General features: G+C 38.8%; 1 protein-coding gene across 1 annotated transcript in view; it reads right to left on the reverse strand.

Annotated features, from left to right (window-relative positions):
• The window catches only part of CSMD3 (CUB and Sushi multiple domains 3), a 2596150-nt gene that overhangs the window by 711330 nt on the left and 1867865 nt on the right, over positions 1–16955 (reverse strand). Inside the window, exon 32 of the mRNA XM_086918068.1 lies at positions 15155–15271. Within this exon, the coding sequence (XP_086774194.1) occupies positions 15155–15271 (117 nt within the window). The remainder of the gene's footprint in view (positions 1–15154; positions 15272–16955) is intronic.

Raw genomic sequence — 16955 nt, forward strand, 5'->3', positions numbered from 1 at the left:
TGTTTTACATGTCCTGACATTTAAAAACTCCTAAAGTTTTTGTTTTTCACTGTAGTAAGGGTATATTTCCCAGAGATTAACACTGGGTTACCTAATTACACTTATGTGATAATGTTAGTTTGGGAACAGATAGAGAAATACTTCTTCCACTCATGAATTTTAATTTAAAATCCTCTTTGATGGTTAAGTCAGTTTTTAAGTTACTATTCTGAAAAGGCACTTTTAGATAATTGTCATTTTCTGCCTGAATCAAATGTGCTTTTCTGCCAGTGTCACATGACTGAAATGGCGCCCCTGTGGTTTGATGTGTATTCCTTCCTGAACTGGAAAATAAAGGCCTCAGGTGTGGGTCAGGGCGTTCTTCTGAGCAGAATGTACTGGGGTGTTGTACTCAACCCTTCCTGTTTTAAAGGATAACCTTCTTGACTTCTGAGGATGCCTGCTCTATCATTGCAAATGCAGTTGACACCTGGGCCTCCCATTGTTACAGGTTGGAGCCAAAGCCAGGGAAAAGAGCAGAACACATCACAGGCAGTTTCAGGGTAGACAAAGAGAGGGCCCCCTCTCACTGGTTGGAAATGATTATAAAAAAGTATTCCTCAGAATTTGTATTTAAAACACTCCTGGACCTGTGGATGATTCAGAAGAAGGACTGCCTTGCAGTGTTGAAGAAGAAAGACTGGCTCTGCTTGCCTTGCCCTCAAATCCCGGAAGTGAATCAAAGAGTCAGTTGGCTAGCCTCCTATTTGTGCTATACAGACTCAATAAGCTTCCAGAGACTTTCCCTTCAGCAGCCGAGCTGAACAGCACCATGTGTCACTGCCTGTGCCCTGCTGCTGACCTCTGCTGGAGGGAGTCCTGATGCCCAAGAGGTTCTCACAGGTCCTGTGCCCTTGCTAGCATCAGAGCGTTCTCCTCCTGCTTCATGAGTTGCATGTGGGAATCCAGAGCAGGCTATTTGCATCACCAAGGACTGTTGTGTTTCCCTCCAACATGAAGTAAGGAAGGTGTTTTGTTCTTCTCGTCAAACAGTGACGTCTGCTCCCCACGCATACAGCATCTCTCTGCGCCCCCTTCCACCTTGAAGCTCCAGTTGAGTCAACTCACTAGGGCTTTGAGAAGGTAAACTGTTCACTTGGATGAACTAGGTCCCTGTATCTGACCTGTATCCGATCTGTGCTCCATCATAGTCAACCTGAACTTGTGTCTTTGACTTGGTCCAGTATGACCTAAAAACCGTGAGTGGCGCTTCGTGCTATTTGGCACCATCTTCACCTGACAGTTTATAAATTAACATCCTGTTTTTACTTTTTGGATCATTGACATTTTGGTGTCATTTTATTTATAGAAATGTACTAATTCTTCTCAATTATTTGGTATTTTTCTTGAGTTGTATTTCACTGTATTACTGTTTGTGTGGTGGGGCACTCACCCCTCTCAACTGATAACCCAATTTCCTACACAAACATAAATAATTATATCATCCCACCCTGCCCCTACCAGGCTAAGAGGCTTCCACTATAGGTCAAACATAAATATGTCCTTGGATCCTCAACACTGATTTAGTTCATTTGAAACAGACTCAGTCAGGCAAGTAGTCATCCTCTAACCAAAATAGACACACTCAACTAAACATTTAACATACATTAAACTACACCAAACCAGCAGGAAAGCACAAAAGATCACATCCCCTCATGTGTGGGGCATAGCAAGTATCCAGTCAATTGTTCTCACGCCCTGTAACAAGAACATAGACAGCATACAAGTGTAATTCCTGAATCCTCAACCATGCTGATCAAAAGATCAATACTGTAATGTGTGAGTAAAGCAAAATGTGAGCACCCACATTACATCCTTTCATCAAGACAGTCAAATTAATGGGGAAGCGGGTATGGGCTGCCCACATGGCTTTGAACACATCTTAACCGTGCTCTCAATACATACATGGCCATCCTGAAGCATTTTTCTCTGTCTGCCAACTAAAATCTAGAAACAATGCATATCAAACTTTACCCTCTATGCTCGGGTTAATACCCTGATGCACTTACTGGACCATAACTAGCCCTGAAGAACCCTACAAGTGTGAAACGCTTTGACTGTGTTGCATTATTTGTCTGCAAGTCACACTATGAATAAAAGGATTGACAACAGCGTTTGAAAAATTTGCCTCTGTCATCGTATTTCCTCTTTTGTTACATTGACTAATCCTAGGACTATGTTTTAAGATGTCTCTGTATATGTGCCTCTCTTATCTCTGTGTTCATTTGAAATGAAAAATCCTACCTTATGGTGAAGTAAGATTTTAAATTACGATTTTGAAAATACCACTTTTAAGTTGGAATATTCCTGACATTTGGTGCCTGTCTCTGGTCACATGACTGAGTGTAGCTGACAGTTGAGCTATGCATATTCCTCCAAGACATCCATACATAATAGAAGGCTTAAGTGTGTCTGGGTGGGTCATCACCGGCAGGATGGTAGGGCAAAGCTGGGCACAGTCCTACTTACACTTGATTAGGCAGTGTCCTGCCTCCACACAAAGGGCTGCAGTACCCCTGTAGTTAGTCTGGAGCCAGGACAGGAGAGTCAAGAGACCTTTGCATGTCAAAGGGAAACTCTGAGAAGCTTCTCCCACTTTAAAGGAGGCACCTGGTATATACATTGGACCCCAGATGGCAGCTCTTCAGAACACTTCTGGGCCTGTGAAGACTCTGCCAAGAAGAAGAGCAGCTGTGGGGATGAAAGGACTGCCACTCTTCTGGACTGTGGCCTTACTGGACTACAGCCTTGCTGGACTGCTGCCCTGCTACCCTTCGGCCTGAGTCAGAGGTACTGGACCTGCATCTAAATCGAGGACTCCCAGAGTGACTCCAAGGGATAGTCTGCTTTGGCTCTTGTTCACAGCCACAGGGACATAAATGGCTCACAACTACCTAAAGCAGCATCTTGATCCACCTAGCACAATCTCCTGACCCCCAAGTCCTGGATCATGTGTGTGGCCTCAGAGAGGCTGAATTGAAGTCTTTTGGTTCCACACAACTGTGAACAGGGACAGTGGTGTGAAATGTAGTCACTTGGACAGTTCGTCGATGCGAGGTACTGTGAACCCGACTCTTCGCTCTACAGCATCAACCACTTTCAAGGAGCACCACCGCAAAGCTCCTGCTCACCTTTGTGCAACAACAGGACCTTTTTGCTAGAGTGATGATGATTTGTGATGCCAGGTCTGCTCTTTATTCTACATTGATGACTGTCTGTGATTCTTCGCTGCTACTCGAGATCCCCTCCACAGCAGATTTTGAGCTGGACTGAGAGGGTAATTTTTGGGCAGGAATAACCCGGTCCTTGTATCCGATCCGTGCTCCATCACAGCTGGCCTGATCTTGTGACTTTCTCCTGGTCTCGAACAATGAAATAGCTGCGAGTGACCCATGGCTTTTTGACACCATTTTCACTTAAATATTTAAAATGACATATCTTCGGTTCTTCTGTTTGGATTTTTTTACTTTTGCGCTTGTCTTACTTATAAAATGTTGCTTTGTTGTTCTAAATTGGTTTGGGCATTCTCTTGTATTTTGTTTTTACTTTAATACTGTTTGCAGTGCTGCATAAATACTTTACACATTGCCTCTAAGTTAAGCATACCTGCTTAGTGCCAAGCTACTAGAGGGTTGAGCACAGGTTAATTTGCCCCTTGCTTGTCCTTCACCTTGACAAGGATTATTGTTGTTGCTACTTGAGTAGGGTTTCATCCCCTTTAACCAGTAACCCAATTTCTTGCACAATCCATCTGCACTTGTGCACTGAAATGGAAGATTTGAAAAAATCGATATGTACGAAAAAATTACTATTTTAATATGAAGGAGGTTGAAGTGGCAGATGATGGATGGTCTGAAGACACAGATGTGGAAAGGAACGCTGGATATTTGCAGGAATCTCTCTCATTAACATTTTTTTGCCATTCATAAATATAATATGTCGCAAGGACTAAAACAACATTTCCACTCAAATTCATCTAACAATAGGTTTCTAATTTCAATTAATCCCTTAATGCTCATTTACTTCAGCATGTTGCATAGATATGATTTTAAATTCAATAGCTCCTATTCTACCAACATGATGTCCAAAGTGGAGAACCTTACTTTTGTCATGAATAGGAAAAGTTAATGTTCAAGTTGTTTATTAGAATTCCATGATGAAGCTAGAGCAGAAAACTGGACTACTACAGTTGGAGGTGCATTTCACTTAGAATGCGTAATTATGATATTTGAGAATTTATGAAACTTGTGCCCGTGTTTTAACTTTCTGTTGCTCTAATTATAATTTCAATCATGAAAATAAACTCCTGTTTTTTTCAGATACTAATAATGTCCACGTGATATGTTTTCAATTCTACTGCTTCTATTCCAGCAATAACACATTCAGATGTCTCATTATATATGGAATGTTTGTATTCTACCTGTTCATTAGTGAATTGGCAGGAGAAAACTAGAGAATCAGCTAACAGGCTGCTGCTGTTGGCAGTGCAAGTTATACTCTGCTTGTCAGACTTCTCACTTGGAGGAGGAAGATATTTCTGAATTTATAGAAAATATGTCTTTGTTTTTGCTTCTAGCCCACTAACAATAATTTTCAAGATAAAATTGTGGTTTATTTTTTCTCAAAGTCAAAAGTATCTTTATTCGGTCAAATTAATATATGCATAAAAGCACAGAATATTAAATACATCTTCAACAGTTGCAAGCGAAAGGGATAATAATACATTACATTCAATTAATAATTTAAAACATCATAATACAAATCTCCACAAATTATAGTTAAGATGCAGATTTTTTTCTTAACTTCAGAGAAGCAAAAATATAGCTTAGTACAGTAAAACAAATTTCAGGTGAAGTTAAACTTTGTAGGTATCCCAGCCCTTCTTTAGAGTAAGTAAAGTGCTTGTGGAAGAGAACTGGGTGTAAATAGTGGCCTCTTAGGGTGCGGTACTATGTGCAAAAAATTATAGAGTACACAGTGGCTTGGAAAGAGGCAGCATCACATGGGCAGAATGGAAGAGAGGCAAACAAGGTGCCTATAGGAAATGGGTCGTATTTAATCTTAACTTGGTTAAATAAATTCTGAGCCCAGGATTAATGATCCAGAATAAATAAGGTTCCATGCCTGAGGTGGGAAAAATGGGCATGTATCTAATTACTGAACCAGTGCCAAGTGATTTCTGAATTCTGTATTCCATAGCTGCGATCATAATGATAGAGGGGCCATACTAACTTGATCATCCAAAAACAAACCCCATACTAGTTCCAAGTGTGAGATAAGGCTTGGGATAGTTTTAGGGATAGCTAGAAGTCTACACAATTTTTTCTTTCAGCTACCTGCAGTTTCCCTGGAACAACATGACCCCAAACTCCTGCTCCATATATGCCAACTGAATGGCGCTTGCTCCTATAGAGCTGGGTCATATCCTTAATCAGCTTGTGACATAACCTTTTAGCAAACCTAAAATTTATTTCACAGGCTGCCCCTATTTTTTGCTTTCTCTGGTTAATTACCTTATCCACATCCTGGTGGCATCCAACAGAATACCTAAATACTTAAATGATGTATTTTTTCTATTTGTGTTCCCCCAATAAAGAAACGTTAGGGCTTAATGCATTTGGAGCCATTAATTTTGACAGAAAATCATTAAAGGCATTAAAAGATTCCGAAGGCCATTGGCAAAAATGACCACATAATCCGCGTATAGGACTGAGTGAAGGCCAATTCTAGGAACATCTCTACTACATGACCCTAAAAGGAATTTAAAGAATCAATATAGAACACGAACAGGAAGGGGGCTAATTTACAGCCCTGCCTGACACCTCTGGTGACCATTATTGGTTGTGTGCAATCCCCTTGCGGTGTATAACGCACTTTTGTTGTAGTGTTCCAGTGCAGGCACATTACAAGGTCCAACAAAAGGTGTTGGACACCTGCCTGCTCTATCAGTTCCCACAGCTTCTCCCTATCTACGAAGTCAAAGGCACAGGAGAGCTCCATGAAAGCCATATGCAAGGCACCTTTACTGCTTTAACATACTTCCCAGAATTCTGGGTAAATTGAGAACTTGTTCCACAGAACCTAAACCGGGTCGGAACCATACTGGACTGGTGAAAAAAAGGAATTGGCCTATTGGCCAGTCCTCTACTTTACCAAGGATGGCCCACCCTAGGATCTTTACAGTGGAATCAGGCTGGTCCTTGACCCTATCTTCCCAGGGCACTGGATTTATCAATACCTATACTAGTATCAGGCGGTTGAATGTAGGATTGTAAGGGGTCTACTTGGAGTACACCTTTGATGTTAGATGTGTTACTGTATAGTACCTCCCCTATTACTGAATTTTCCCTGACAATATTTTGATATGGCACAATATTTAATCCCTAAAAGATGATGATGTTCTCTCCAGAGAGCAGATAATAGATTGGCAGCAGGATTTGAGGTGATCATTAATTTTATCCATCTTATTTGAGCCTGCCTGATGTAAGGCGCCAGTAGGTGGCAAAGTCTCATTACACCCAAAGAAAGACAGACCTTTATGGATGGACCTTGTCTTTTCTCCTCAACTCGTTTCCTCTTAACCGGTGGTGGGCCTTTTGGCGAGATGGAACTCATTGAGTCCAGGGCTATTCAACTACTGTTATAATGTACTGCCCACAGGTTTCTTGAGCTGGTCTTACTCACCTATGCGACTTTGTGGATGTGTATTGTGTGTCCTTTTTCCTTGGTAACAATTTGGGAGCGTGTTGAGGATCTCATCAAGGGCCTTCTGGTTGAGTTCGATAGATGAAGATGTTGGCTCGGTAATCAATTTTTGTACCGCTTCAATGTAGTCTTTGAACAAATTAAGTTCAGTGGAAATTGCTCCCATGGCTGAGGTAAGATAGGTAGTTAAAGAGGGCATAGTACGTGGGCCGTTCCCACCACCCTTAGTGTCCACAGCAATTTTCTTCCCCATCAAGATTCACAGCCCATACCTCCACGAGATTAGTAAGGAGAAAAGTCAATCGATTGTCATAGCTGCCCCAATGATAAAATAAAGTGGAACCAACCTGACAGCAGCTTCACACTCAGGCATTGTATTAGATAAATATGAAACCTAACAGGAACTAGACCCAAGAGACAGAGCCCAGCCTTGTTCAGCCTCAGACGGGCACCGATGGACGCCCTCTTGGCCCAGGAATGTGCTTGGATGCCTCCAGTGAATTTACGACACTCTGGTGCATGATCGGCCTTTCTGTGCAGTCAGCAAAAGCTAGGGGAAGCAGTCCCACCCCAACAAGTAGGCTTGCAGGGCAAAGTCCGGCCACAGGCGAAGCTTTTTTATCTCAAATATGGTTCAACAAATCCCATCAGAGGATTAGCTTATTATACAGCTTACAATCACATTAGAAGTCACAATTATTGTTATTAGTATGTCACAATCATTATTTATATTGTGAATTTAATCTTTTACTGTCTTTCTTTGTACCCCATTCTGTGACCATAAGCCAGGTATTCACTACAGTGCATATAAAGAGGAAATAATCGCAGAGCCTTATCAGATTTTAAAAAAACCTGCTATGCTTCTTGCAATCTTCCACTTCCATAATACCATGCAGAAACCACCATGTACCAAATAATTTAGCAAATATTGCTCCTAAATTGAAAGGCCTGATTTGCAATAGAAATGTGTGATACATGGGGGAGGGCATTCCCATGTAGTTATTGACCAAGGTAGAATAGGCACTCTTGCTTTGCCTTGGGGATTCTGGCTCCACTCCTCTCAATAACTCTCTAGAATGTCCTCCCCTTGGGTACTAATGTTTATTTAGAATACTGGAATGTTGGGAGTTCCATTAATAATTAAAGTTTGGTAGAGGGCCCATAACAACTGGTTAAGAACTTGTGCTCCAACATTTCAAAGTAGGTCTTTCGGTTACAGTCTATTTAATTTAAAACATTGTACCTCGGTGAGGGGAATGTTGTAATTGGATTTCAGCTCTTCTAACTTGGTTTATGCTCATCGGTAAAAGCCTCTTCCTGGCTCAGACCAATAACTGAAGAAGAGTGCCTTCACAAACCATGTACCACCTGGTTTTGGTCTTCAGTGAGGCCTTTGTTTTACAAATTAGAACATTCTGCCTTCTAGGGTTGGAATGTTTTAATAGCCTTAGAGCCCTCTGTAGTGGGTGCTACTGAACTGGTAATGCCCTCTGCCTTGTTAAAGGCCATCGCCTTCGGCTCGGCATTTAACACTGGAGCAGGCCTTTAATAGCCTGTAGAACCCACTATGGAGGGTTCTCAGGCTATAATATCACATACTAAATATTATTTACAAATTATTTTTTGAAAATCTATTGAAACAGCACATACAAATCTGAAACAGACACTTCTTTCGTCAGAGCGATAGCATCAAAATAAGAATGACAAAAATGTATTGCAATCCATTAATAGCAAGGAAAATAAGTACAAATAATCACACGAAAAAACTATTATTTTTCATTTTCACAGAAAAGCCATTCTTTTACACCTCAGCCACTTTTTATTGCTTTTAAAGCTTGTTTATCTTACGCACTTTAAACTACTACAAATCTATTGCATTGTTTATTGAAATAAAAGCCCTTTGTGATTTTTCAGTGCTGTGCTAAGTGGCATAGCGGTAGTTATGTTTGAACCGCAGTGCCTTCATAATGCCTCTGTGAAGCAAATATGAGAACTATGCCACAAAACAGATGGAGCTCAAATACCAACATTGTAGTAAATGGACACCGAAAAACATTTGGAAGAGGTTTTGTTGTGTTCTGCTACAGAGGGCACTGAAGTAAAAAAGATGGAAAAGGGACAGAGATAGAGTGCCAGGAACTCTCAGCTAAATATGCTCCTTAGTTTTGGCTGGAAAATCTTGAAAACCCAATTTACATATATGTTCTTATATCTGGCTGGCATAAATCAGTATATTGTTAATTGGTATGTTAGCTCTACGTGAAAAGAAAACATTCAGTTCTATTTCTACAATATAGGAAATCTGTTTAAAAAACAGATTGAGAACAATACTGCAGAGCAAATCGGCATTTCTCCCATCTGTAAAAAAAATCTATCATGGAAATCATAGTTAGAAATTTCTTAGTCCTTTTTATAGTATTTTTTTATTATGAGCGTATATTCATATAAATGACAGCTGCCTCAAATGCTGAACTTGTGCAACATGCTCAAAGCCTTTAACTGTCTGTGATACAGGGTGAACAATGCATGAAATAAAATGTTTATGTGTAAAATAAAAGATGTAAACCTTGGCAGTATGTGAATAAGAAGTCAATCTTCAAATGTCTTTCTCTCATATATGTTTACCATAACATACAATGTTGACATGGTCTGAATAAGGGCATTTTGGGATTTAGGTTATTGAACGTAGCAGGCAGAGAAAGTGCTTTCAACGCAGTACATATGGCAGACATATGTCTTTTAGTTGATGCTTGAACTGAATCCTGCACTAAAAAATCCTTGGAATTTCACTTAAAAACAATGGGTTAAACAACATTATGGTTAGGTGCAAATGTCGGCTAAAATATACTGTTTTACACAAACAAAGCCACTGAAATTCACCAGCTATAGTTATTTCAAGTACCTATACCTCATTTTCTTAAAATAACTATATTTTGTGCCCCCTCCATGCAGAGAGTTGTCATCAATGATGTAATTTCAGATGTTACAGTGATGTCATCAATGATGTCATAGAATGTGCTATATGACCGATGCATTTTAGGAAGTAATTAGCAGTTTATGGCAAGGGCATGAATTATAGTTATTCCAAGACCTGGCCAACAAAAGTTGCATTTTTTTCCACCCAATTTCTGGATCTGCCACACTGCAAACAAATATATATTTTTGGACCCCAGAGGTGGTGGGGGCCTGGGAACACCCGAACCAGGCCTAGCACGGGCAGGGTATTCCTTCCCTGTCACCATATATACTTTTTTTCATAATTTTTCTAAGACAGGGGCAGTCCAAAAATGGCTCCACATCTTTGTTGATGTGGTTGTTGCTAATCAAATCTTTTCTTTAGATCTGTTGAGTCCTAGGATCCTTCGTGATCTGATTCATACATGAAATTTGAATCTTAATTTCTCAAACACTACTGAACAGATGTACACAAATCCCAAAAATAAACTTTCTGGACCAAGATCTAGCTTTCAGTCAGAATTTGGTGTAATTTCATTCTGCTGTTTTTGCGGTATCGCTGTTTAAATTTCCTATGGTAAATTGCATGCGGAAAATGCCTTTGGCACCCTCCTTTTTTCTCAGGCCCCCATTTCACGGATCACCTCGAAACTTTCCAAGAAGAAGCAGAGCTGGTTGAACTTTTTGGGGAAAGTTTAGGGAAGCTTCATTAAATGGCACCAAAGTTATAAACACACCCAAAAATAAATTTCCTGTGGAACTGTGGACCTAACTGTAACTACCCAGTGGTGAACACTACTGGGTAATATTAAAATAAACACACACATATACGTTTTAGGCTAACATTGGTTCAACATAACAGAAGTCATGATTGTAGGCAACATCAAGTAAATAGGATCTTAACTGTTAGTGTGTCTCTGTGTTACAGGTGTAGAATTTGAACACAAGGTGTATCCTAATTTCAAATATTATGCATGGACTGTCATACTTATTCCAAACTGTTATAAAAGTACCAATTATTGATAAATAATATTTTATATAAAGATTTCCTCTACAAAATCTTAAACTTTTAGTGTACTGATGGAACCTTTCAGACAAGAAAGCTTGCATTCTTGGCATTAGTCCCTAAAATATGTGCACAATCTGGTGTGGTGGCTTTGTTTTTTGGTTTAGATGCGCCGGACACAACTTAAAAGCAGTATATGCATTACATAGGGGGACATAGAGGTGCCAGTTCACAAAAGCATAATCATTTATTTACTCTTATGTGCCCTTGTGAAATGGTCCCAAAATGTCTAACTTCCTATTAGTTAAAATGTAAAGATGGCACAGTCTATATTTATTATTGAGTGCATGTAAGACCATTAAATCAGTTTTTTAGTCCATGCGAGAGAGAAATTAAAAATGCATAATTCTGTGGGACATTTGGACACATGCTTTCTTTAATATAGATATGCAGTTACAAAACCAATTGATTTGTAGCCTCTGAGTAAAGGTCTATATTTATACTAATGAAAATAAAAACTTTTCCTATCATTGAATCCATGCTCAAAACCAATGATTGGATGAACGGTAACAGTTTGAAAATATTTTTGACTTTTATCATAAATAAACTCTGTGGTTTATCTTTTACTTAGATCCTTGGCTATTCATATTTAGTCCTCAGCAGAACAAAACGAATACATTAAGAGGTTTTTCAAATAAAAATTGCTAAAATGATGCATTGTTGCTTTTAGACATTGAGTGCAAGTCAAGAAAAGCACTGACCAATTGTTTCTATACAAAGGTCATTACCAAATATGCTGCACTCAGAGAGTACAGAATGCCACTGTTTTTGTCCAGTTCTAAATTGGGTACAGAGAGCATATTTATCCTACATTCAAACCTCTATATCATCAGTTGTTGTTTAAACTACTGAATAATCAAATTCTTCCATTATCGTGTTCATTCAAAAGAAACATATTTCCCTGGAAATTCTCTAGGATGCACTTGATCATGGGCTCTCCCACCAACAGTAACAAACAGAGCAAATGGTTTCACATTCTCAATATTAAAACATCTTTGAGAACACCTTTCCAATTTGATTTAGAGCAAATGCCTACCACTTTTGAAGAAGCTAAAAACTGAATTCGTCCACAATACGACTCTACACTGTTTCAACTCTGTTATTGTGCTGCAAGCCAAAAGACTTCAACATTTGGGTAACATTAGGTTTAACATAAATTTATAACATAATATATACCTGCACACTTCCACTAGCTTTATTTGGACTACATTTTCAAATATTCTTTGAAGTTGCTCCAATATTAATTGACCTACATTAAGATAGCACAATTGCCATAGTCAGTGATCACATTCCTGATAGTCACAAAGCATGAAAGGACTGCTTCGAAACCAATGAAACCGAGATCCTGACAATTGAATCTGAAGACCCAATACTGGTGCGATTCAATTGACCAGTTCAACTTGAACCTCCTAATGCTTATGTCATGACAGCACACAACCTCAGGGTTCCATTTGACTTCCGTTCTCTCCTTCACTCCACAAGCTCAAGCAATAACGTAAATGCTCACGGACTGTTTTTTTTTTAACATATCCAAAGTATGCTAGTCATACTTCAATGGATCTTCCTAATTCTAACTACAGTATTATCCAGACTATGCCAATGTTCAACAGTCTTTCTCAACAGCTCATAGAAGTCTCTGAAAGAAATGTAAATGCTTCAAAACAGTACAAAAGGACTAATCGTTGGTTTGAAGTAACATCACTAGTTATCGTTCTGTATAGAAAAACTAAAAGGGCCGCCAAATAATGAACAAAACAAATTAACACCTTCTGTACTATCTGGAGGCTAACACTTCAAAAATAACTTAAATCCCTCGCAGATGTATGTATTCAAACAAAGACTGAAACTTCTGCTCCATTAAAGAGTCCATGCTGTCTACCTACAAGTGGAGAAAAAGGCGGGATGGAAAATGTGTTCCAAAATTGTTGCTTAAATGTGGAACAACTTTCTCTCATTCATGACAGAATGAATTCTTCACAGAAAAACTGTTCCTGCTAAAAGCTTTCAAAACTACACAGACAACCTTCTTAAGAACAAACTCTACCCTTATGCCTAGTGAGTCCCTAACTGCAAAATTACTTTAGCATTTGACTGCTCTTGTAACCTCCCCCTTGTAAATGTCCTGCTTTTTGACTTTTTCTCTTCTAGCCCTGTTCGCCTTCACCATTTCACCCTGAACCTAGATTGTTTTCTGGTATTGTTTAGTATGCTAAGTAAATTAAATACAATATATAACTGTAGTTGGATCTACAACTAGAAAGGTTTTCTTCTAAAATCTAAATTGCAACTATTCTTTCACATCATTATAACTCAGACAAACCTCTAAGACAGTGACCTTGCCTCTGATTTTCCACAAATCCTCTTCTTCTGGAAAACCGTAAACACACAGCTCTCTGCTATAGTGTAATTCCATAAATGTAAATTCTTCCAAACGCCTTGGATAGCGGAAGCAACGTCACTTTCACACACTGTCTCTCACATATATTCCCACCCACAAACACGCACACAACATACATTTAAAAGCATTGTTTGCTTACCTCACCTTACAGGGAGGGTTATATTCCAGCTAATTGAACTCTATGCATTATTATAGTAATAGTGAATTCACAATTAGTATAATAAACTAAATGACAGAAAATACGGAAAGTAGAAACACAACTGACGTCCATAAGAATGAGCTGCCCCTATGTTCTCAGCAGTGTTTCTGCCAGGGGTTCACAAAGGCAATGCCAGGGGTTGCAAGGGTCCAGCCAGGGGTCACAGCTGTGACGCTGGGAACCCCTTAATTGACATCTGTGGGTAACTTTCTGCCCTTCCTCCTTTTTCCAACTCAGCTCATCTTGTGTAATTCTATCCACCTCATCAGCAAAGTTCTTCGATCGTCTTCTCTAAAGTGACGCCCTAGCTCTCCAAAACCTTTAACAAACCTTTCCTCTCTGGCATCTCTTCACAACACTTTAAATCCTTGGTGGCTATTATACTGCTAGAAAAATAAATTACCAACCCCTCTTTCCAATCCAGCTACTGACTCCTCTCTAATTTCCCTTTGCTCTTAAAGAAGTCAATCAGCGTAAAGTTCAACTGACTGTCATTACTTCAGTCCCTCAGGAATTCCCTCACATAATTTTAAACATCCTATATTTGTCTGCCATACTAACATCTTTTTATCCTCAAACTTCTCAATTTATCAGCAATCAACTGTTAATCATGTCAGCTATTCTTTTCGCCTAGGTTTCATTGATATAGCAATACACACATTTTTTTCAACCTGCCTTTATAGTTGCATATTCTCTGCTTCAGCAAGCATCTCGCTCTTTCCACCTACACACCTGCTAATGAGCATCATCTCAGGATTAGACTTGAACCTTCTTTTTTGCTCCACATCACTTCTGCCTGCAATACAACTTTTGTTATGGTTACTCTTACTGCCTCTGATAATGGGCATGCATATACTTTTCTTCCCATTAATTATCCTGAAACAGAATCGCTGCTTTTGTCACCCCTCGGTTTTGGAGCACCACAAATAGAAGTTTTGTTCAGAGGAACCCATTGTTTGGTAGGGTCAGGTACAGAATTAGGTGGTTACTCAAAAAATAGTGGATGATACAAAGGTTAGTTAGATGTTATGTAGATAGGATTATTCACAGTGGAGCAGCTGGACAAGGGCTATTATATTTCCTAAATGTTGAACTATGTAATGAGCCCAGGTTCCATGAAATCATCAGCAACACAGGTCCTTTTATGTACATAAGTGTAAACATTCACAGAGTCACTTAATTCACTAATGTCAGCCATTTACAGTTACCAATATGGCTTCCACACCACAATAAAATGTGCATATTCCGTAACATCCACTGGATGTATAATGTTTGACTTGATTTCTATGTTTTGATTATCTCATCAATCTTATAACAAATAATGCCAATTTACTAGGATGAAGAAACTAATCTCTTATCCAAACAAAACTATAGTCTCTCCGTAAAATGTTTAATGGATAAAACTCACAACTACTTCTTGACTGTAAAATGCTTACATCAGACTACACTGCTAATTAATTTAAAGAGAGGAAATGAAGATGTGTGTGGCTTGGATTCCTTAACAATGCAGTCTGTAGCCTAAACATGAAAGCAGTTAACAACCATAAATGGAATGGTCCTTCCTATTGTGAGTGATGATGCGTAAGCTCCTCCTCAGTGACTAAAACAATTCTTCTAAATTAGCAAGTGAGGTAAGAGCTAGTGAATCTGCCCCATTCCACCAGCAATCCAGTCCATCGCCAGAGTCATTTAGTTCACTGATATCATACTGTTGCTTGAGGCTTTCTTTTTTTCTGGCAGTGCCTTTACTATCAACAGTGAAAAATAAATAATAAATTCTATTTGTACTCACCAAATTCCTTTGGAACCGCAATAGAGTAAACACAGTTGTGTCCCACGCTGTAATTTTTGGGATAGTTTGGAGAAAGAACTGTGCCTTCAGAACCTGTGGACCGGCTACCACAAGGTGCTGCAAAATAAACATTAACAGAAATGTTTAAGTTATGGTAAAATAGCAATATGAAAATATCTGACGTTATAGAAAGTGTGCATAAACATTCAGAATTTATAAGCATTTAATCAAGAACTTGCACAGATATATTTGGATTTAGTTATCATATTACAGACTATTAAACATTTGCCACCAGGGGTTTCAGCTGTTTAAGACTGCAGGACCTATTGTTCTACATGCCCACTTATTTTAGAGGTTTAGTTAAAACATGTTTCAGATTTTTAAATACAATGCTGTATATCGTTAAAATGGTATGTTTGTTCAATAAAATATATCCAATCCTGTATCTGTCTTCATCAGATGGCATTCAAATAATTGCTGAGCTCATTAAGTAAGTGACTTCCTAGAACAAAGTCATACTAGGATAACATAATGCATGTGGAATGCAAGAGATGAAAATATATGCAAACACACACAGATGTGCCAAGCATACATCCTGGAAGAGACCCTTCAAGGCTCAACCAAAAGACAATTGAATAGCAAAATAGGCCTTGATTACAGTGTGGTAAATCATGTGTGAAAATTGAATATCTGTTAATTATTGGTACCACCGATTTGACTCTACTTGCACTGCTGTTCAACCACAGATGGGACTGTTCACCCAAAATTGGATTAGCCTACCACTTGGCATTAGTACCTTTCAGGGATTGTGCGCCATATTTACAACATGCTTCACATTCACAAATGATGAACTATCTTTGCAGATTTTGTTTACTGTAACTAAACTTCTCCTGAGAAAACCTGCAAGTGTGGTGGGTGTTCTACAAATGTAAGTCAACGACTTGGAATGATCACTTGGTCAAAGGTTTATAGGTATTCCCTATTGTTTGTACAGCCTGCTCCAAAGTGGAAACACACATAAAAAATATCATATAATATCTTATAATAGGTAGGAATATTTGTTGGTTCAGTGGAGGGGGCTGTTATAGACCTAGAAAATTAGATTTCTGCAGTAGAAAAGCAAAAAAAATGCATGTTTTAAGGGAGATGAATGTCATGCTTAATCCTGAGTATTGTCCATTCTGCAGAAAAAATAGAGTAGGAGTGGGGAAGATTTTACTTGAACATTTATACATTGTTTAGATTTCACCACATGGGGATGATTCACAAAAGCATATATGAGTACTAGAAGTAGTGCTACAGAAGCACTCTTATGTACTCCGGCATGCCTTTGTGAATTGGCTCCATAACATCCACCACCATATTAGTAAATGTGAAAAGAGGGCATTGCCCTTCACTTTTATACTAACTGTATGTGAATATACCCTGAGCATTCCCATTTTAATAACATTTTAGAGGTGTTGGGGCCAATTCCTAAAGGTGTGCAGGAGTATGCAAAGAATACTACAGCAGTACTACTTTATGTACTCAAAAATACCTTGGTGAATAGGTTACATGATGTTCTGTGAATTCTCTAAATTGCAGAGACCTGTAAACCATAGATTTTCAATTTGTGTAAATGTGTGAAATATGCAATTTTTAGCAAAGTAATGACATTATTTTACAGACAACGCATTTTACCTACCAAAGAAACATAAACTGAGAAAACTACTGTCTCCTCACAAAGTAAAAGATCATATATGTTTACAGATTTGTGCCCCTAAGCAAATTATTGACAGATAACAAACAACGCCACGTATGA

This window comes from Lissotriton vulgaris, chromosome 4_1 (assembly GCF_964263255.1).
Source record: "Lissotriton vulgaris chromosome 4_1, aLisVul1.2, whole genome shotgun sequence".
In the NCBI taxonomy this organism is placed as follows: Eukaryota; Metazoa; Chordata; class Amphibia; order Caudata; family Salamandridae; genus Lissotriton; species Lissotriton vulgaris.